Raw genomic sequence first — 22,255 nt, forward strand, 5'->3', positions numbered from 1 at the left:
TTTTTAAGCAATGTGTATTTTAGGGGTGATCTTTATTGTTGTTTATGATCTTTTATGCTTTAGAACCACCTTATTTTGTTACACACTTGGAACCTGTGGAAGTAACTGTTGGAGATTCTACATCTTTGCAATGCCAAGTTGAAGGAACACCAGAAATCAGAGTATCCTGGTACAAAGGAGATACCAAGCTAAGATCAACACCTGCTTATAAAATGTACTTTCAAAACAACGTAGCTACACTGGTTTTCGACAAAGTGGATAAAAATGACAGTGGAGAATACATCTGCAAAGCAGAAAACAGTATAGGGTCTGCTTCATCAAAAACTCTGCTCACAGTTCAAGGTGAAAACTTTATTTCACATGGTTGAGAAATTTATGGAACTATTTCTTTTTGTTTTCTATAAAATATAAGCCTTTTATGAGTAAAGAAAATATTGAGACAGTGTAGTTACATTTTGGTGACTTGTTTCAACTTATGTTTTTGCAGTACGTAAAGTAGCTCCTTCATTTGCAAGAAAATTAAGGGATGTTCAGGAGACTATGGGCTTATCAGTCACCTTTGATTGCCGCATAAATGGTTCTGAACCTATTGAAGCCTTGTGGTATAAAGACGGTGTGCTTTTAAGAGATGACAATAATATACAAACGTCATTCATAGATAATGTGGCAACTCTTCAAATTATGCAAACTGAAATGGCCCATGCTGGACAGTACTCTTGCACAGCCTCCAATCCTATTGGAACTGCTTCTTCTAGTGCCAAACTCACACTCAGAGGTTTGTTGTTTATTGGACTTTGTTAATGAATGTGATCTTTCTTTGAAATGCAAAGAACTTTTAATAATGAAGTTCCTTTTATAAAATATTTGTATTGTAAACCGCTTAGATCTGTCATAGGCTGAAACGGTATAACAAATTCTAATAAAACATAAACATAAAGACATCTTTCCTAACCATTCTTAATATATCGAGTCTTATGGAAATCAGAAGATACTATCTATTTTATGGTGTTTATTTTGACTTCTAGAACCCAAGACACCTCCTTTCTTTGATATAAAACCTGAAACCATTGATGTTCCTCTGGGAGAATCTGCTGATTTTGAGTGTCATGTAACTGGAACAGAGCCAATTAAAGTTACCTGGGCAAAAGATAACAGAGAAATCCGTACTGGAGGAAACTATAAAATCACCTTTGTAGAAAACAGAGCTCACCTAAGAATTCTTAAAGTGGGCAAATTAGATGCTGGTCTCTACACTTGTTATGCCAGCAATGATGCTGGAAGAGACTCATGTGTAGCACAACTAGGAGCACAAGGTATCTATTTGTTAAAATAATAATTGTCTTCAATACAAGTTTTATTAATGCAAATATTTTTAATATATGCTGAAACATAATTTATCTTGGAACTTTTCACCAATCCCATTTCTTTTTTTTTTTTTTTAATATCTTTATTAGCAATAGCAAAGGGAACATACAACCAGGTCAATTGTGTTGGGCATCCAATCCCATTTCAAAGTAGATTGTATGTATTTTAATATAAAAGTTGAATAAATGGGAGTTGGTATCTCTTCAGTAAGTCTAGGAACTATATTGGTGTCTTGTCACTGATAGGTATAGGATGATATGGATAACAACAGGTTTTCTGAAACATTCTATTGTAAGTTAGGATAAGTAGGAACCCCTCAACTCTTAGTCGCTTTAAATGTGTGTAATATACCATAAAGGACTGAATTCTATATATGGTGCCTAAAAAAAATTGGTGTTGAATAAAACTTGCAGAGTGGTAAACCATGCTTAAAGTTAGGTATGGTTTATAGCAGTGGTTCCCAAACCTGTCCTAGGGGACCCCCAGCCAGTCGGGTTTTCAAGATATCCCTAATGAATATGCATGAGAGAGATTTACATATCTGTCACTTCCATTATATGCAAATCTCTCTCATGCATATTCATTAGGGATATCTTGAAAACCCGACTGGCTGGGGGTCCCCCAGGACAGGTTTGGGAACCACTGGTTTATAGGATAGTGCTTACGTATGGGAACCACATCTAACTTTAGGTACATCCATTTGCACCAACTGAAACATGCACCAACCTTTCACCTAAAGTTAAGCACAGATGCACCTTATTCCATATTTATGCTTGTAATTTTAAGGAATTCCCTGATCTACCTATGATCCTTCCATTTCTGTGCCCCCTATTTGGAGTCATGCATAAATTTTAGGTGTAAAAAGCTTAGACTGTAATACTCTAAATATTAAATTTACCTTTTATATTTCTGTCTAACATGCTTCCAGATCTTCAATCTGCTCTACACATATTTTAATATTTCAGTAATACAAATAATTCTTTCATATTGTTCAAAAGTCCATATTTTATTAGCCATTGTTATTGCATAGGTTTTTTGTTTATTTTTGTTTCATAGAACCTCCAAGGTTTGTTAAGAAGTTAGAAGCTTCCAGAGTTGTAAAACAGGGTGACTCGACAGAGTTCCAGTGCAAAATAAGTGGATCTCCAGAAATCAAAGCCGTATGGTACAAGAATGAGAGTGAAATTCAAGCCAGTAAAAAATACAGAATGTCATTTGTTGATTTGGTGGCAGTGCTTGAAATTATTAATGCTACCACTGAAGACAGTGGAGATTACACCTGTGAGGCACACAACAGTGCTGGTAGCGCAAACTCTAGCATCGCCTTAAAAGTAAAAGGTCAGAATTGACTCACATCATTTCTTTTTCTTGTGTCCAGCTTTTGGATATTTCTCACAAGACATGCAAAAGTTGGGGCGGGGAAACATCCATTTTCGAAACCACTAAATGTTCAAATTGGGGGGGGGGGAGAATTACCTATTTGGACATCTTGGTCCTTAGGACATCTAACCTTTTTGGCCATTGTTGAATACAAAAACGTTCCCATCCATTCCTCAATTGAAACATACTTGGGTTTTGACTTGTAAAATTATTATGTTGGCTTTCTCTACTTCTTCTTTTAATCTTGTTTAACATATTTATATATCTAATTGTCTTATTTTATAGAACCTCCTGTTTTTGTCAAAAAACCCCATCTAATAGAAACTTTGAAGGGTACCGATGTTAGCCTTGAATGTGAACTTCTGGGCACACCACCATTTCAAGTTTCATGGCAAAAAGATAGAAGAGAAATTAGAAGTGGCAAGAAGTACAAAATTATATCTGAAAACCTCCTTACCAGTATTCATATTCTCAATGTTGATACTTCAGATGTTGGCGACTATCACTGTAAAGTGGTTAATGATGTGGGAAGTGACATCTGCATTGGTTCTATAAAGTTAAAAGGTTAGTACAGTATATGTTTTGTTCTTGCTAGTAGTATTGTATTCTTATTTTCTTTATTGTGTATATGTGTTAGACTTTATGTTCTTCTTCAAAATCACCAATATTCTTATCAGAATCATATTCTTGTTTTAAATATTTGTTGTATGAGAGGATTTTGTACATACAAAGAGAAAAACATATAAAATTTTTAATTATGATTTTTTAATCATTTCAACTTGAGGCAAAGTCCCGACTAGGATCCAAGTTTCGGCAAAAACATTGCCTTCCTCAGGGGACAAATGTGAACGTGTCGGCGTCTCTTCAACCAAAAGAAGTGACCAAAGTGGTTGAAGAGGTGCTGACATGTCCACATTTGTTCCCTGAGGAAGGCGATGTTTTCGCCGAAACTCGGATCCTAGTCGGGACTTTGCCTTTTTGGCATTTTGCTTGTTTTTAAACCTTGATACAAACTGCTAATAAAGGATCTCTGACCACTCGTTTGGATTTGACATCTCCAGTACCTCTTTTTGTCAGAGTTATATTTATCCAGTCAGTGCTGAGGTAATTGAAATCACCCATTATTATACTGTATCTCTGTAAACATTTCTTCACCTGTCTTCTCATTCTGTTCTGGGGAAGGTAACACAGCTCTACCTGTATATTCTTTCCCTTCACATATGGAATTTCTATTCATATTTGGTGCTATCATGCAGAACCCCCCACCCCCCTGACCTATTCAATCTACTCTATTATTGCGATATAATCTGTATCCAGGTAACACAATATCCCTATGGTTATCTTCCTTCCACCAGGTCTCAGAGATACCTGTTATATCTATCCTTTCATTTAGTGCAATATATTCTAACTCTTCCATCTTGTTTCTTAGGCTTCTGGCATTTGCATGCAGACATTTCAAAAATGCTTGTCATTCCTATTTACAACTTGTTCCGTAGTTGACATAAATTATTTTTAATCTTTAAAATCTATCTTCTCTTTATCTTGGTCAACTATGGTCTATTGTAACCTCGCTAACATTCAAGCCCTGCTCCTCTGTTGTGCACAAAAGTACTTCACCACATAAACTGTACTTCTTCTTTGGGTTTTTCTAGCCTAAATACATGACCCTGTGTTTGAAGGTTCAGTTTCTTAATGCCAAGATGGGGGGTTTTGAGAGTATGGATTAGATATAAAGGCAGGTTATTAGTTTGAATTATTTTTATTCCAATTTTTTCTTCAATGGATACAATATGTTTTGTCCTGCTGTCTCCTAGAAGTGGTCTGTTACTTGTGAACTTCTTTATATTTTTTTTCTTTAGAGTTAGACTGTGTAGAATTTGACTTGTTTTTGTAATACTTGATGAATTCGCACAAGTTTTTAAAATTTCAAGAAAAAAAACAGTAAGTAAACATACAACTACAAAGCATGATCATATTGCAATCCTGATCTGCAGAACCAAAAAATTAGAAATGGAAATTATATTTTTACTTTTTTTTCATTCCTTATATCTTTTCATGATTCATATTTTCTTTATCAGAACCACCAAGATTTGTCCAGAAAATAAGTGATCTAACTACTGTGGTTGGAGAACCCACACAGATGCAAGCCATTATTGAAGGCACCCAACCAATTTCTGTTCTGTGGCTGAAAGACAAAGGAGAGATAATAAGAGAAAGTGAAAATATCAGAATTTCTTACGTAGGAAATGTTGCAACTCTGCATCTTACAGAAACAGAACCAGGAAGTGCAGGAAAATATACCTGTCAAATCAAGAATGATGCTGGAATACAGGAATGCTTTGCCACTTTGTCAGTTTTAGGTTGGTAGCAAGCAAAAAATAATTTTTCATATTCCATTTTTAAATTCCTATATAAAGGTTTCCACATGCTGTCTTATACTGTAGTATCTTTTTCTGAAACAAGTATATATTCCATTTTATTTCAGAACCTGCGATAATTGTGGAGAAGGCAGAACCAACTAGAGTTACTGTAGGAGATTCTTGTGCCTTAGAATGCACAGTTGCAGGTTCTCCAGAACTTATTACAGGATGGTTTAAAGATGGGAGAGAACTCACCAGTGACCATAAATACAAAATTAGCTTCTTCAACAAAGTGGCTTCACTAAAAATACTCTCATGTGAAAAGAGAGACACAGGAGAATATACATTTGAAGTGAGCAACACTGTTGGTAAAAGCAGCCTCACAGTATCTGTTGATGTTTCAGGTCAGTTGGTTAACTTCTTTTCACCTAATTTTAGAAATACTATAATATTTGTGAACTAGATAGTACAGCAAGATATGGAATGTTATTGCATCCTTAAATAAGAAATCTCTTTTCATCTAGAGGGCAAATGGCACAAATATGTCTTCTGCTGGTAGGCTGAGAGAGTTGGTCAAAAAATGAAAGTTAAAAAAAAAAAGAAGAGAAAACGTGTCCATATAAAATAATTTCATTACTCTTTCTCTCTTTTTTGCTGTTTAGATCGTAGTATTCCACCATCTTTCACAAGAAAACTAAAGGATGCAAATGGTGTATTACATTCTTTCATTTTTATGGAGTGTAAGGTCTCAGGATCACCACCCATTTCTATCACCTGGTATCGTGATGGAGAGGAAATTATCAGTGGAGAAAAATATCAGGCCACTCTTACAGACAATACTTGTTCTTTGAAAATAAATTCACTTGTTGGATCAGACAGTGGAAATTACACATGTGAAGCTACTAATGTGGCTGGATCTGATGACTGCAGTGCAGCCTTATCAGTAAAAGGTTTGTAGTATAAAGCTAGCATGTGCTGTATTATCAATTTAATTCATATTTCTTTATAGCCAGTTCCAAATATTCTTTTTATTATAACTTGCCCTAAGCAATAGTTAGCATAAATACCATGGAAATTATGAAAATTAAAAACAAATTTTACAGATGAATCCTTTTTTTTATCTTTCTTTTCTGTGTTCAGAACCTCCCTCTTTTGAGAAGACTCCTGAACCTTTACAAGTTTTACCTGGCACCAATGTAACTTTTACAAGTGTCTTAAGAGGGACTCCTCCATTCAATGTTTCCTGGTTTAAGGACAGCAACATATTAGTACCAGGAAAAACATGCAATATGACACTGAAAAATAATCTTGCAGTATTGGAGCTTCATAATGTAGAGGTTTCCCAGGGTGGAGAGTATTCTTGTCAAGTAACTAATGATGCAGGCAAAGCTTCTTGTACAACACATCTGTCTGTAAAAGGTTTGTTTTCATAATAATTTAACTTTTTACTTTAGGTCTCATTTTTTATGATTCCAATAATACAACCCATCTTTCTCTACTGTAGAGCCAGCAGCATTTGTGAAGAAACTGAATGATTGCAGTATTGAAGCAGGAAAGTCCATAGTTCTGGAATGCACATATGTTGGTACCGCACCAGTTTTAGTTACATGGCAGAAGGATGGCATAGATATCACCCAGTCAGAAAAATATAGCATAACCACCACAGAAAAATCTTGCATTCTGGAAATCTTCAGTAGCACAAAAGATGATGAGGGAGAATACTCTTGTCAAATTCAAAATGAGGTTGGACAAGATGCTTGCCAAGCACTTATATCAATACAAGGTGTGTCATCCTCTTATTTCTTATTAGTTTATTCCTCTTAGCAGAATAAGTTCTATAATGTTTCATCTGTACTCATTGTAATCATTTTGTCCTTTAGTACCACCTTATTTTGTTAAACCTTTGGAACCTGTGGTGGTAACAACTGGAGATTCTGCATCTTTACAATGCCAAGTTGGTGGGACTCCAGAGATTAAAGTATCTTGGTACAAAGGAGATACAAAGTTAAGGCCCACTCCTGCATATAACATGCACTTCAAGAATAATATTGCTATCCTTGTTTTCAACCAAGTGGATATACATGACAGTGGAGCCTACTCGTGCAGAGCAGAGAACAGCATAGGAGAAGCTTCCACAGTGGCTCTTTTAACTGTTCAAGGTGATCATTTTTTTTCACATATCTTTGGAGTCTTTTGTTTCTAGATTTTAATTTGCTTTTCAATTGTGCTTTCATATGGAGGTTTTTCCTTTTTTTCCAGTATGTTAATGAAAAAAATCAACACTAATAATTCTGATCAACTTATTTTATAAAGTCTATTGTCTTACATTTCTGGGTTTTTTTTTTTCCAGAGCTCAAGCTTCCACCTTCATTTGTAAAAGAATTAAGGGGAATTCAGGAAACTGTTGGCCCAATGGTTACATTGGATTGTCATATAGCTGGTTCTGCACCTATTGAAGTTACCTGGTATAAAGATAGTGTGCTTTTACGTGATGACCATAATGTGAAAACATCATTCATTGCTAATGTAGCAACTCTTCAAATTTTGCAAACCCAGCTGAATCATTCTGGTCAATACACTTGTCAAGCTTCTAATTATATTGGAACAGCTTCTTCTAGTGCAAAACTCATTCTCAAAGGTTTGTCAATGTTTATATTGTTTTCTGTTTAATTAGAACTGTTTTTCATAGAAACATAGGAATAGCCATACTAAGGAATAGCCATACTAAGTCAGATCAGTGGTCCATCTAGCTCAATATTCTGTTTACACAATAGCCAATCTAGGTCACAAGTACCTGGCAGAAATCCAAACAGTAGCAGCATTGCATGCTACTAATTCCTGGGCAAGCAGTGGCTTCCCCTATGTTTGTCTAAATAGCAATCTATGGGCATTTCCTCCAAGATCTTGTCCTTTTTTAAACCCAGCTACTCTAGTCAGTATGCCATATCCACTCTTCACTTCCAGGGAAATTCTATAACTAGCGCCTAAACTTAGGCATCGGTAGGCACCCTGCCGATGCCTAAGTTAATTAAAAAATGCCATCAAAAAAGGCAAAAAATGGCAGTGTTTAAGCTCCTACTAACCCTTAAAAAAAAGATAGCTGGCATCACGGCTAGGTAGCCACTTTAGACCACAGAATGCCAAAGTAGGCATGGCCAACACCAGAAGTGGCATTAAGCCAGCTACAAGTTGCTACTTAGCCACGATTTACAGCAAGATATTCAACTGATATGTAGGCCCTGAAAACCCTGGCCTACATTTCATATCCCTATCTATACAACCACAGGATCCTAAAGTCAGGCCGCAGCAACCATAAGCTGATCAGGGTGGGAAAATACCCCTGCCACAATCAGCTGAGTGGCTGCAGCAGGGGACCCCCCAACATTGGTAGGAGGGATGCCCACTCCCTCCTGCCTGCAGGCCTCCCAACCTATAACCCACCCCAACTGCTGAGATCTTTCCAAAGCCATTCCTCTCCCTTTCATCCAAGCATCGTTTTAGGTTTTGCTTTACTTTTATCTGCCTGTTTGGCAAACTAAAGATCATCTTATACCCCCAGAAAAACTTCATTCCCCATACCATACTGATTTCTGGGTTTTTATAGCTCAAATATATGACTTTTGGCATAAAATCTCTGTATATATTGCAATATAGAAATTTGTATGTGTTATTCTGTTCCTTTTATATTTTAGAAGGCAAAATTCCTCCATTTTTTGACATAAAATCTGTATCTACCGATGTTCCTGTGGGTGAAACAGTTGATTTTGAATGTCATGTAACTGGAACACAACCAATTAAGGTAGCATGGACAAAAGATAACAAAGAGATTCGAACTGGAGGAAACTACAGAATCACATTTGTAGACAACACTGCCCACTTGACGATTCTAAAAGCAGATAAGAAAGATTCTGGACAATACACATGTTCTGCCAGCAATGAGGTTGGAAAAGACTCCTGTACAGCCCAACTTAGAGTTCAAGGTACGTATTAGTTCAGTTATGTTACTGAAATTGAATTTTTATTTTACTTTGATTATAGAAAGCTATATTCTATCTTCAGTGCTTAAGCATGTCTTTAAAAATACAGGAATATATTCTAATCTGTGGGATTTTATTTACTTATTTATTTATTTAGGTATTTGTATATCACATATATACCCCACCGAGATTTGCCATGGATTATCAGATTCTTTGGCCCTGATTCTATAAATGCGCCTACTGATGTAGGCGCCTAACTTACTTTTTTTTTAAATTGGTTAATTGACACTGATAATTGAAAGCACCATTAGAAACCAATTAAAAAACAGTTAAAAATTAATTAGCCAGTAGATGCCTAACTCAGTAGGCACTTACCACCTCCTGGTAGGGGTCTATACTAAGGCGCCTACTGAAACCTAGCAGCGCCTACCTGAAAAGTAGGTATGGTTAGGCGATGGAGGTTGGGAGTGGATTGAGTTGGTCTAATATACTGGCACCTAAGTCGCCTACTAGCACCTAGCTCTAGGCACTACTAGATGTGATTCTACAAACTGTGCCTAACTTTAAAAGACATACATTAGATATTTTCCTAGGCATTTGCCAAGTTAGGCGCAGTTTGTAGAATCTGGGCCTGAATCTGTTTAGGACACTGGTATCGGCAGCTGCCTAAGAAGCAGCTGCTGATCGCATGTCAGTCACGCAGTGATGTCCTATTCAGAATCTGGTCTGCACTCGTGGACAGATGCCTTAAATGTAGGCCAACATTTAAGGCATCTGTCTTCTGTCTGTGGAGATGCATACTGGCGCTTAAGCCTGCCAAAGGCTACTTCTGTGAGAAACCACGCCCACACCCCACCTTGGGCATGCTTAAGCATACCTGCGCATCTCTGTAGATGCACCACAGATCCCTTCCTCAAAGGCATCCTTCTTTGGCAGCATTTTTTCTAAAAATGTGCATCCCGATTGGCTGCCAGATGGTGGTAGGATACCTACTGCCACCTAAAATTGGAAAGCACAGTTCGAGAACCAGCCCCTTTGTGCCAACTTTATATGCAATCAGGGCATAGGCATTTCAAAGGGCATACTTTGGACAAAGCTCTAGCAGATTTGGGATGCATGTACATATTTTATAAACTTTGGGGCTGATTCTATAAAGGGCACCTAAAGTTAGACACCTCTTAGGCACCTAACTTAATTGGAAAAATATTGTTAATAGCCTCAATAATTTGGAAAAAAAAAGTTAATTGAGCAATAGGCGCCAATCCGATTCTATAAATGATAGGCATCTATTGGATGGTGCTTAGCGGCACCTAATGCCTAAGTGGATGTTTGTATGGGCAAAGTGTGACTTAGGCAGCACTAAGTATGATTATCCAAAAACTTAGGCACCTGAACTGTAGGCCTTTGAAACTCTGGCCTACATTTCAGGTGCCTAAGTTTTTCCATAGGCGCTGCTAGCCGCAATTCTGTAAATGGCACTTAAGTATGATTGACACATGGCTGGTGCCATTTTTCTATGTGCTGACCGATTTAGGCACTATTTATAGAATCATCCCTTTTTGGCCAAATTCATATGTCACCAAAAGGTTGGCAGAAGTCAGGAATATTCTGTAACAGTACACACAGATTTTTCTAATGCCCAGGCCCCACCCATGCCCCTCCCATAGCCATGCCCCTTGTTCAGCTCTGCACACTAGAATTTACACACACGTTATGATGTATGCATAAATTTTATTGTTACCAATTAGCACTGATAATTATTTGTGCCCAGTTATCAGCACTAATTACTTTGTTATTCAATTAGATTGTATATAGAAATTGGGTACATGCTCAAATTTACATATACAATTTTGAGTTCCATATATAGAATCTGGGGGGTATGTGTGTACATACATAAAAAATGTACACCTGTTGAACAGCCATAAATTTCATTTATGCACTACTAGATCTAGTTCTGGCTGTCTATTTCTTAAACGCACATAAGGGCAGCACATAAGTGCCTATGTTGCATTTACAAAATAGGCTTAAAATAGGAATTTTGTAATAAAATTAGGCAATGAAAAACAAAGGGAAAAAACTGCAGAGATGATGTACAAAGCACAGGATCTTTTATTGAAGTGGATACAATGTAGTGATCTCAACGTTGGTTCTCATGTATGAAGATGCAGGACCCGACTCGGGTCGTGTTTCAGAGAAACACTCCTTCTTCAGGGGTCCGTAATGAAATGAATCTCATAGATGGAGAACCGTGGGTTTCAAAACATGATACACCATCAGTTTGGCACTGCGTAGCAGCAAAATTGAATATTTCTGCACTTCTTGTTCTTGATTTGGTGTATCCTGTTAGATGCCCATGATGTATTTTATTCACTGATTGTATAATTTTAGTACTGTATGTGAACTGCCTAGAACTATGTGGTAGGGCGGTAAATAAAAAATAAAATTATTATTATTATTATTATCTATGAGATTCTTTTCATTACGGACCCCTGAAGAAGGAGTGTTTCGCCGAAACACGGACCGTGTCAGGTCCTGCATCTTCATACAAGAGAACCAACGTTAGGATCACTACATTGTATCCACTTCAATAAAAGATCCTGTACTTTGTACATCATCTCTGCAGCTTTTTCCTTTGTTTTTCATCGCCTGACTTCTTACTGCAAATTAGTTGGACTGCTTTCCTTGTTTTGCGTTATAAAATTAGGAACACATTTCCTACATGTATGCAATGTATACATAGGTATTAATGGGATAGATAATAAATGCAGTGGGATAGGATTGACATGTGCGTTATAAAATACATGCTTATGTACATATTCTTTCTCATGCATGCATGAACATAAGTTTACCTAATTTTATAAAGGTACATCAATGTATACTTGTATATTGTGTTTTTTGAAATAGGTGTCTAGGTGTCTTTCCTGCCTAGGCATCCCTCTACATATTCCCTAAAACAATTACAAGTTTTGTGTAATGCATGAGGTGTTAACTTATATCAGAAGTATGCATCAATTTACCTTAAATAAACTGTCCATATCTTGAGAAATGCATTCCTCTGTTACAGAAGAAAAAGTGCCACCAACTTTCACTAAAAAACTGTCTGAAGCTGTAGAAGAGATCCAAGGCAAATCTCTACAACTTCAGGGTCGTGTTTCAGGCTCTCAGCCATTAATTGTTTCTTGGTACCTAAATAATCAGGAAGTTCATCAAACTCCCAATACTGAAATATCATTCAAAAACAATGCTGTGCTACTGTATATTAAAGACGCCAGGGCATCTGATGCTGGCTTATATACCTGCAAAGTGACAAATGAAGCTGGCAGTGTTCTGTGTACCTCTTCAGTTGTTATAAAAGGTTAGTTTCTCATTTTCCTGCATCTTCTTTTATTTCCTTGTAGATCTTACCCTTTTAGCAGTGGAAAAACAGTGATTACATGGCATGCATTTTACTAAAGATCAACACTGAGTATGCATCTATTGCATTAAACTTTGTAAAATGCATTATGCATGGAAAGATGATAACATTGCTAGAGATGTTGCTGACATTTTCATATAAGTACTGGCTTGCTAGAGAAGTGATTCTAGAAAATTATGATGGCTGTCCCTTAACATTAGGTCACTAAATAACGGCATCACTGGGACTTGCTCCTGCTCCCTACTAGACCAATGAGTAACAGATGGAGGATTTGGAGCTTGGCTCCACTTTTAACATTCCTTGGTGAAACATACAGTTATATAGAATGGCATATACAATTTTATTTCTAGGGCTTCTGTGCAAATAATCTTAATAGCACAGTGGTGCATCATTTTGCACGCATAGCACTATTATACTACTCTATGACAAGAAACCCAGTCATAAATCTCACAAACTTTATACACAACTTATTGAGTTTCAAATGTTTTAAATACTAGGATATACATATGTAGATGTGCAGTTACGTGTGTTTATGCCAGCATGCTGCTTAAGCACTATTTTACTTACATAGTGTGTATTTGCACACTATGTAAGTAAATATCTATTTAACTTACATAGTGTGTATTTGCAAGGGGGCATAACGCAGAGGTGGAGTATGGGCAGGACATTGGTCAGGCACCCACTTATGCATACTGTAAGTCACATGGGTATCTGCCACACATAGGTGCTGTCACTAACATCAGTTCTATGGCTGGCATAAGTGTCCATGCCTAACTATTAGGCACACATCTACCTGGTTAGGGTAGTGTTCTATAAAAGAAAGAAGGTACATGCTTTATTTTATATAATAGATTCCTACAAGGAGAAAGTTATAATGCCGCTTTATAGACTCCTACAAGGAGAAAGTTATAATGCTGCTTTATAGAGCAATGGTCAGACCACACTTGGAATACTGTGTCCAACATTGGTCTCCCAACCTAAAGAAGGATTTAAAGCTGCTGGAGAGGGTGCCGAGATGAGCAACAAGCTAATAAAAGGTATGGAGAACTTGGAATATGAGGAATGACTGAAGAGACTGGGATTGTACTCCCTTGAGAAGAGGAGACTGCGAGGGGATATGATCGAGACTTTCAAAATACTGAAAGGAATCGACAAAATGGAGCAGGAAAAAAAATTATTTACAATGTCCAATGTGACACGGACAAGAGGACATGGACTGAAGCTAAGGGGGGACAAGTCCAGGACAAATATCAGGAAGTTCTGCTTCACTCAACGAGTGGTAGACACCTGGAATGCTCTCCCAGAGCAGGTTATTGTGGAATCTACCATTCCCTGATTTAAAAGCAAACTAGATGCACATCTCTTTATGAGAGGCATAGAGGGATATGGGTGACTAGAATTACGCCAGGTGCTGGGCCTCTGCGTGTACGGATCACCGGACTTGATGGACCGATGGTCTGATCCGGAGATGGCAGTTCTTATGTTCTTATGTACAAGGTAACCTGTTATAGAATTACCCTTCATTTACTTTTTAAGTGTGAAAAGTGGCCTTGCACAATTCTATGCACTTTTGTATGTAAGTGTTATTATCCCCCTCCCCCCCCACCATACACTTTTGTAGACCTTTTTTCCAGTCAGCATGACTGGACAACTGAAGTTACCTTGCTGATTGAAAGTTGGCTTGGAAGTATTATTTACAGCAAGGCAAATTTGCTGCTTGTTCGCACTGGAATTACAGTTGGAGAGCTATTAAAGAACACAATTAAAAGCCAGCACTGTTAACACTGATATTTGCCTCCTAGCTGACCATATTATTGGTATATCTTAATTTTAATATTTAAATTGTATTGCTTCAAGATTTCATGAGACAAAAAAAATTGCACTGGATAAGTTCTTTTTGCTTTCCAGTGCAGAAAAGTTGGGGCAAACTTGGCAGCACAAATTTTAAAAAGATCCTCAATTTTGATAAAAAGAAATTCTTGCAAAGTTTGCTGTATGCTCTACAAAGCAGTCCTTATGGAACAGTATTTCCTATCATTTTGGAGTATGGTGGACAAATTCTTCATCCTGCAGAGCTGTGACAAAGACCAATTGTGCCAGCACTAAACAAAGGAGGGTGTTTACCAAAGAGTGCTAAGCAGTTAGAGCATGAATTAGCATGTACTTACTATTAGCACATGAGCACAGTAACCATTACAGCATTGATAGGACAGCACAATTAAACACATACTGTGTTATTAGGCAGGAAAAGGGTGGTTTATGGGCATGGAATATTTAGTATATTACAGTTAGCATACATGACTTTATCATACACTGTCACCTGTGCAATTAGCATAGAAGTACTTACCACATCCTAGATAGGATGCTAATTGTTAATCGGTTTACCAGAAAATAAAGACCTTTTTCTGTATGGTAACTGTATGGAGAACTTTTTGGAATACCCCCAACATTTAGCACATAGGCTTTGCACTTACCATGCACTAATTTTTGCATTTAACATGCAATAAGCATAAACCCTTACCACAGTTTGGATGGCCCTTAAGCTTATATTATAATTATATTTAATATTCTTTGGAGTAGATTCATTTAATAATTATCTATTGTATTCTGTCTTATATTTTTTAACTAACACTTTTCCAGAACTGGAATCAAACACTGTCTAGAAAGCTGACATTTTTATCTTCATTCTATCATATTTATCCTTTTTTTATATCTTTCCTTTATTTGAAGTGCTTTCTTTTTATATCTTTATTATTATTCTCTTGAACACTTCTGAATGTTTTATTTGCTAATGAAAATGATGCTTAATTGCAGAACCACAGTTGCCTCCAGTCTTTGATGTAGCTCTTTCACCAGCGACTATTGCCGAAGGAGACAACCTGCAGCTCAGCTGCCACGTCCAAGGGTCTCAGCCAATCAAAATTCAGTGGCTCAAGGCTGGCAGAGAAATAAAATCTTCTGATAAATGCAGCATGACCTTTTTTAAAGGAACAGCCAACTTAGTACTAAAATCAGCTGGTAAAACTGATGCAGGCGAATATGTGTGCAAAGCTACTAATGCAGTGGGAAGTGAATCTTGCAAATCTAAAGTGACTATTCAAGGTAGAGTATTAAGGGAAAGCAGTTGGTTTCTTTCAAACTGAAAATACTCAGCTAGATAATCTCTTGTTGAATTTATATCCATAATTAGATTATTGCAATACTGATCTATAAAATCTGTCTTAAGTCAAAGAATGTGAAAACATTACATACTCGTATTCATGACTTGTTCTTAGATTCTGCTTTCAGAAAAGGAAGTTGAATAATTGACAGATTTAAGCTTTTTTATGTGACCAGTTAAGGGTCTTTATTATTTTTAAATTATTATTTTTTACAAGTATGCATTTTATGATTATAAATAGGCCCAAACAAGATGCAAAGAATTCTTTGGAAAAGTATACAATTAGGCGCTAATTCTATAAAGTCCACCTAAAGTTAGGTGCTAAAATAGGCACCGATTCTATAAAACTTAGGTGTCCATTATAGAATCATGCTTAGAGTCATCCTTAGTGTGCTTAGGTGACACTCAGCATCCTAACATTTAGGCATTCCCAATTTATACCAGGATTTTCTATGCCTAAAGTTAGGTGCCGATATCAGAACCTAACAGCACCTGATTCACAAAGAGGCATCTAACTCAAAAATATACCCATGATCCGCCCCTAACCATGCCCACTTTTAGTGTAGGTGCTTCGAGCAAGAATTGAGTTTTTTTGTCAGGCACCTAACTTTCCATTCAGTCCAATTAAAGCTGATTGTGAGTTGAGTGCCAATATAGGCACTGATTAAGCCTATTGCTCATTAAATTAGGCGCTGATATCAATGCCTAATTTTAGGCAGACTTTATGGAATCAAGGAGTTAGAGGCATGTAAATACATAGGAGCCAATATTCAGCACTAGCAGTCTGGGAATGGCTCCCAGCCAGCTAAATAGCACATAGCTGGTTATCCGGTGATATTCAGCAGGGTATAGCCGGCTATCTCACTCTGAATATCCCAGTCTCCAGATTGGCCAATGACCGGCTATGTCATGCAACATAGCTATTCATCACCAAATTTCAGTGGCTAGCCAGTTAAGTATAGCAACCAAATAAAGCCACCAAAAAGGAAGGTTTATCTGTGGCTGTTAATACTTAGCCAGCTAACTGCTGAATATTGGCATAGCTGACTGTGTCGCAGCCACCCAAAAATAGATCTGAAATTCAATGCCAGTTGCAGGCATTGCCAATGCCTGCATTGAATTTCTGGTATCACTGTAGTCCGCGGGAGATCACCAGCAATTTCCTGTGGTCTGAATATTGGGGGAGGGGGGAGGGAAGAGGGGAGGATAGTAATTGGAATTGCAGATTTAGGACTAGATTCAGTAAATGGTGCTGAAATTAGGCACCAGGAAAAATCCATGCCATTCTATAAAGGACACTCTGGGATTCCTGCACCCAACTTTAGTTGCGAGAAATTTCACCAAGTGAAACTTGGTGTAAATCCTGCCATGCAAGTTGAACATGGATTGAATACCATGCCTCTTCCATGGCCACAACCTCTTTTGTCTTATACATAAGAGAATTTGGGCACATATCTTTATAGAATCGTACATAGCCAGATCCACACACAAATCCAAATTAGTGCCAATTAATTTCAATAGTTGATTGCTAACAAGCAATTATTGACTGTTAATGGCTCATTATCTATTTTTTAAATCAGGTTTTAGGTTTATTTAAAATTTGATAGTATCACCTATAAAACTTCTAGGCGATGTACATATTAAAAACAAAATCATTATTTTACAGCTTAAAAATTAAACCAACTTAGACATAGAATAACTTGATACAGAAGGAAAAAAGGGAAAGAACTACATTGTTTATAGGAAAGTCGACATGTAAGGGAAAGTACAAAACGGAATAAGGGAAAATAAGCATAGCCTTTTTATTTCTGAACTTAAGGCATTTATCCTTTAAGAAAGCATAAGATAAAGAAAAAAGAGTCGCACAGAGTTTTACTCTTCGAATGCATCTTTATATAAGAAAGTTTTTAGGGAACTCTTGAATTTGTCTAGAGATGGCATGCTTCTGAGAAAAGAGGGCATAGAGTTCCACAACTGAGGGGCATACACTGTGAATATTTCATTGTGTCATGTATTAATTATTTTTAGAGAAGGCATACATATTTGCATACGATCTCAGGATCGTATCCAAATTTGGGTGCTCTTTATAGAATCCAGGGATTATTCCTTAAATTTACACATCTGAGATCATAAATTCTCACATTTGCACAAAAGTGAAAAATGGCAAACTTCTCTTTCTATTTTAACAAGGTAATATATAGAAATAAAACAAAGGAAATAGGGTAATACCTTTTTTTATTGGACTAACTCAATGCATTTTATGATGAGCTTTCGAAGGTAATCCTTCTTCATTAGCATGTGGTACTTGCAAAAAAAAAAATAACATAAGGGCACTTATCACCTCTTATTTAAGAATGCTCATTCTCCAGCCATAACAAGCCCCCTTTATAAAATATTTAAAATACATAGCACATGCTTAATTTGCACAAGTAGGAAAAATACCACAGCCCTGTTTTTCCCATGTTCAGCAGCGTTAGGGCTTAACAATCTATAGTAAAAAAAAAAAAAAAAAAAAGCCCCTTAAATTTTCAAACTAAATAATATAAATCAGTACTATGTAAATTTTGGATTGGTTGGTCAACTTTAGCAGTACTATATTATTTACAATTATGATTTGGATGGTACAGAGACTTATGGAACATATTGCAGCCTCAGATGGAGGTGTTGTTGTGGGTTAAATTATAAATAGCACACTCAGATCTTCTGTTGGAAGTATAGGACATGATTTATAAGATGGAGGTGGAAGAAGATGGAAAAATTTCCCCAGAAATAATTTAATGGGTTCTTTTCTTTTTTCTTTTTACCCTTTAGAACACATTATTCCTCCATCTTTCACGAAAAAACTGAAGGACTTGAAGAGTATATTAGGTTCTTCCATTGTTCTGGATTGCAAAGTTTCAGGATCACCACCTATTTCTGTTTCCTGGTATCATGATGGCAACAAAATTATTAGTGGAGAAAAATATCAGGCCACTCTTACAGACAATACTTGCTCTCTGAAAGTAAATTCACTTGTAGCTTCAGACAGTGGAACTTACATATGCGAAGCTACTAACGAAGGTGGATCTGATGACTGCAGTGCATTATTGAGTGTACAAGGTCAGTGAATGTAGGAGAAGCACAACTAATATGTCAACATTACAACTTTTCTTCAGTCTTTGTTCTCTCTGTTTCCATCTTTAGTCAATCTTAATTGGAAAATGGCAAAACATTTATATTTCACCCATTCTACTTAATTCTATCTTTGTGTGCACACAGAACCTCCCTCTTTTGTGAAGACACCAGATCCTTTACAAGTTTTACCTGGCATAAATGTAACCTTTACAAGTGTCATAAGAGGAACCCCTCCATTCAAGGTTAAATGGTTTAAAGGAAGCAGTGAACTATTACCAGGAAGCACTTGTAGCATTACACTGAAAGAGTCCGTTGCCATACTGGAGCTGTACAATGTAGGTTCAGCTCATAGTGGAGAGTACACATGCCTGGTAACCAATGATGCTGGCAAAAATTCTTGCACAACACGCCTTTTTGTTCAAGGTTGGTCTAATATTTTAATGTAGTTTAAGTATAACTATCAATGTCTTTGGAGCATATATAAAATAGAATGTATTTTCTTTTCCTCTCGTATTTTTCAACAGAACCTGCAAAGTTTGTGAAGAAACTTAACACTTGCAGTGTAGAGAAAGGAAAGTCCATTGCACTGGAATGCACATATACTGGTAGTCCTTCAATTTTTGTTTCATGGAAGAAAAATGGAATTGAAATTACACAGTCAGAAAAATGTAGATTAACTACTACAGAAAAATCTTGCAGATTGGAAGTTTTTAGTAGTACAAATGATGATCAAGGAGAGTACACGTGCCAGATTGAAAATGAAGCTGGTGGAGATGCTTGCCATGCTCTTGTATCAATATTAGGTTTGCTATTTTATTTTATATTTAGTCAATTTTTTTAACAAGTCATTTTAAGAGCTGATCGTTATTACTAATTTTTTTTATCATTTATGCTTTAGAACCACCTTACTTTGTAACACACATGGAACCTGTGGAAGTAACTGTTGGTGATTCTGCATCTTTACAATGCCAAGTTGGTGGAACACCAGAGATTAAAGTGTCTTGGTACAAAGAAGGTACCAAACTAAGAGCAACGCCTGCTTATAAAATATACTTTCAAAACAACGTAGCTACACTAGTTTTCACTTCTGTGGGTAAAGATGACAGCGGAGAATATATCTGCAAAGCTGAAAACAGTTTGGGATCTGCTTCATCAAAGACTCTGTTCACAGTTCAAGGTAAAATTTTTCTTTAATGCAATCAAGATACTTATCAAAATAATTATCTTTCTCTTTTCCCAACTTTAAAAAATCTTTTCTTATGAGTTAAAAAAAATAATCTGGACAATGTAGTTACATTTTGATAAACTGTTTCAAACTTATATTCTTGCAGTGCGTAAAGTACCTCCTTCATTTGCAAGAAAACTGAGAGACATTCAGGAGACTGTTGGATTACCTGTCACCTTTGATTGCCGCATAAATGGTTCTCAACCTATTGAAGCCTTGTGGCATAAAGATGGTGTGCTTCTAAGAGCTGAGAAAAATATACAAACATCATTCGTAGATAATGTTGCAACTCTTCAAATTTTGCAAACTCAGATGACCCATGCTGGGGAGTACTCTTGCACAGCCTCCAATCCTATTGGATCTGCTTCTTCTACTGCTAAGCTCTCATTCACAGGTTTGTTGTTTGCTGGACTTTTTTTGTGGAGTGGAATCTTTCTTTAAAGTGTGAAAACCCTAAAAAAATGGCATCTTTCCTAACCATTTCTAATATATCATGTCTTAAAAAGATGAGAAGATATCTATTTAATGGTCTTCCTTTTCATTTCTAGAACCTAAGACAGCTCCTTTCTTTGACATAAAACCTGTATCTATTGATGCTTCTTTGGGAGAGTCTGCTGATTTTGAGTGCCATGTAACTGGAACAGAACCAATTGCAATTACCTGGGCAAAAGATAATAAAGAAATCCGATCTGGAGGAAACTATAAAATCACCTTCACAGAAAGGAGAGCTCACCTGAGAATTCTTAAAGTGGGCAAAGCAGATTCTGGTCATTATTCCTGTTATGCCAGCAATGAAATTGGAAAAGACTCCACCACGGCAAAACTTGGAGCCCAAGGTATTAAAGTCAAAATAATATTTATCTTCAATAAAAAGATTTCTTAATTTAGATGTATTTAATATGTGATCAAACAAATTTATCTTAGAAGCTTTTCATCTATCCATTTTCAAAGTAGTAAGAGGGGGAAAGGGTCATGGATTTGATATACTGCTTTTCTGTGATATGACTAAAAGCAGTTTAAATATTCTATGCAGGTACTGTATGTATTTTATATAAAAGTTGAATAAACAATAATTCATATGGGGTCGATATTAAAAAGGGTTTAACTGGGCAAGAGAGACTCCTGTGTGATTAATCCCCTCTGTCCATTCCCCAACTGGCTAGGTTAAGGGTGGTCCAGGGGCGCAGCTTGGGCAGAGCCAGCACTTAATCAGTTAGCAGCCACACATGCTCCAGGATTAAATATCTAGGGTTGGTTCATCCAATGACTGGGAACAGCTTATGAGCTGTTTACCAATGAAGACTGAATTTTACCCATATATTTTTAATAAATCTAGGCATTATATTGATAGATATAAGATGGTGTGGATATTTCAACCACACAATATAATAAGTAAGAACCTCTCCCCCGTGTGACCTTTATGCATGGTAAACCTTAATATATGTATAGACAAATTGGTAAATTTATGTTACCTTAATTGATTTTGCTTGGATATTTGGAAAATAAATTTCTAAGTTTCTTCATAGACTTAAAACAGGGGAAAACCTTTGCAAGTTAAGGTCATTGGGCAGGGATAGCCTGCAAATATGACCTGTTGGAGGCTGTCATGGATTGAACATATGCATCCCTGCGATAGAATCTTCAAGTTTCTTTTTTTATATCTGTTATCCACTAACAAAGAAGATAAAGGGTGAAAAGGAGAATATGATTCCTTCTGGCCTTTTGTCGGGTCTGAAGAGTTGTAGATCCTCTGAATTTAAATGACAGCAGATAATTTAGGGCTCCTTTTACTAAGCCATGGAAGAACTTCTTACCATGGGCCGGCAAGGTAAATGCTCCGATGTTAATTCAATTCCTATGAGTATTGGACAATTTACCTCACTGGCCCGCGGTAAGAAGCTCTTCCATGGTTCAGTAAAACCTAGCATAAGATCTTAAGTATGTATTTTTGTATATAATATTGATAATATCACATGACTGCACCCTTTGGGGATTAGATTTCCCTTTTACATCAAGTGCTTAGGGTACCATGATTTTGGGCAGCTGAATGCCATCCTGTCACATAGCCAGAACCATTTTGCATAATCAACAGTATCTTGACCTTGTCAAAATGATCCCTTGATAGAATAGGGTTATACTAAGAAGAAAAATGAGGTGTGACAAATTGTTCATCTAGGCATTTTGTAATTGTCATTTGCATTAATTTAAAAAAAAAAAATCTTGAGATATCCTATTTTTAATTATTCTTTCTGTGGATAC

At 36.6% G+C, this 22,255-nt stretch overlaps 1 protein-coding gene across 18 annotated transcripts in view; it reads left to right on the forward strand.

Annotated features, from left to right (window-relative positions):
- TTN (titin) overlaps nucleotides 1-22,255 on the forward strand; it is a 461,697-nt gene that overhangs the window by 139,900 nt on the left and 299,542 nt on the right. For all 18 annotated transcript variants that reach the window (XM_033947057.1, XM_033947058.1, XM_033947060.1 and 15 more), the window contains 21 exons: nucleotides 64-342; nucleotides 488-775; nucleotides 1,026-1,313; nucleotides 2,422-2,703; nucleotides 3,031-3,309; nucleotides 4,824-5,105; nucleotides 5,231-5,509; nucleotides 5,768-6,055; nucleotides 6,246-6,524; nucleotides 6,610-6,888; nucleotides 6,986-7,264; nucleotides 7,456-7,743; nucleotides 8,798-9,085; nucleotides 12,147-12,437; nucleotides 15,312-15,599; nucleotides 18,469-18,756; nucleotides 18,916-19,194; nucleotides 19,296-19,574; nucleotides 19,670-19,948; nucleotides 20,103-20,390; nucleotides 20,545-20,832. In XM_033947057.1, coding sequence (XP_033802948.1) covers nucleotides 64-342; nucleotides 488-775; nucleotides 1,026-1,313; nucleotides 2,422-2,703; nucleotides 3,031-3,309; nucleotides 4,824-5,105; nucleotides 5,231-5,509; nucleotides 5,768-6,055; nucleotides 6,246-6,524; nucleotides 6,610-6,888; nucleotides 6,986-7,264; nucleotides 7,456-7,743; nucleotides 8,798-9,085; nucleotides 12,147-12,437; nucleotides 15,312-15,599; nucleotides 18,469-18,756; nucleotides 18,916-19,194; nucleotides 19,296-19,574; nucleotides 19,670-19,948; nucleotides 20,103-20,390; nucleotides 20,545-20,832 — 5,958 coding nt within the window. The remainder of the gene's footprint in view (nucleotides 1-63; nucleotides 343-487; nucleotides 776-1,025; nucleotides 1,314-2,421; nucleotides 2,704-3,030; nucleotides 3,310-4,823; nucleotides 5,106-5,230; nucleotides 5,510-5,767; nucleotides 6,056-6,245; nucleotides 6,525-6,609; nucleotides 6,889-6,985; nucleotides 7,265-7,455; nucleotides 7,744-8,797; nucleotides 9,086-12,146; nucleotides 12,438-15,311; nucleotides 15,600-18,468; nucleotides 18,757-18,915; nucleotides 19,195-19,295; nucleotides 19,575-19,669; nucleotides 19,949-20,102; nucleotides 20,391-20,544; nucleotides 20,833-22,255) is intronic.

Source organism: Geotrypetes seraphini, chromosome 5 (genome assembly GCF_902459505.1).
Source record: "Geotrypetes seraphini chromosome 5, aGeoSer1.1, whole genome shotgun sequence".
NCBI lineage: Eukaryota > Metazoa > Chordata > Amphibia > Gymnophiona > Dermophiidae > Geotrypetes > Geotrypetes seraphini.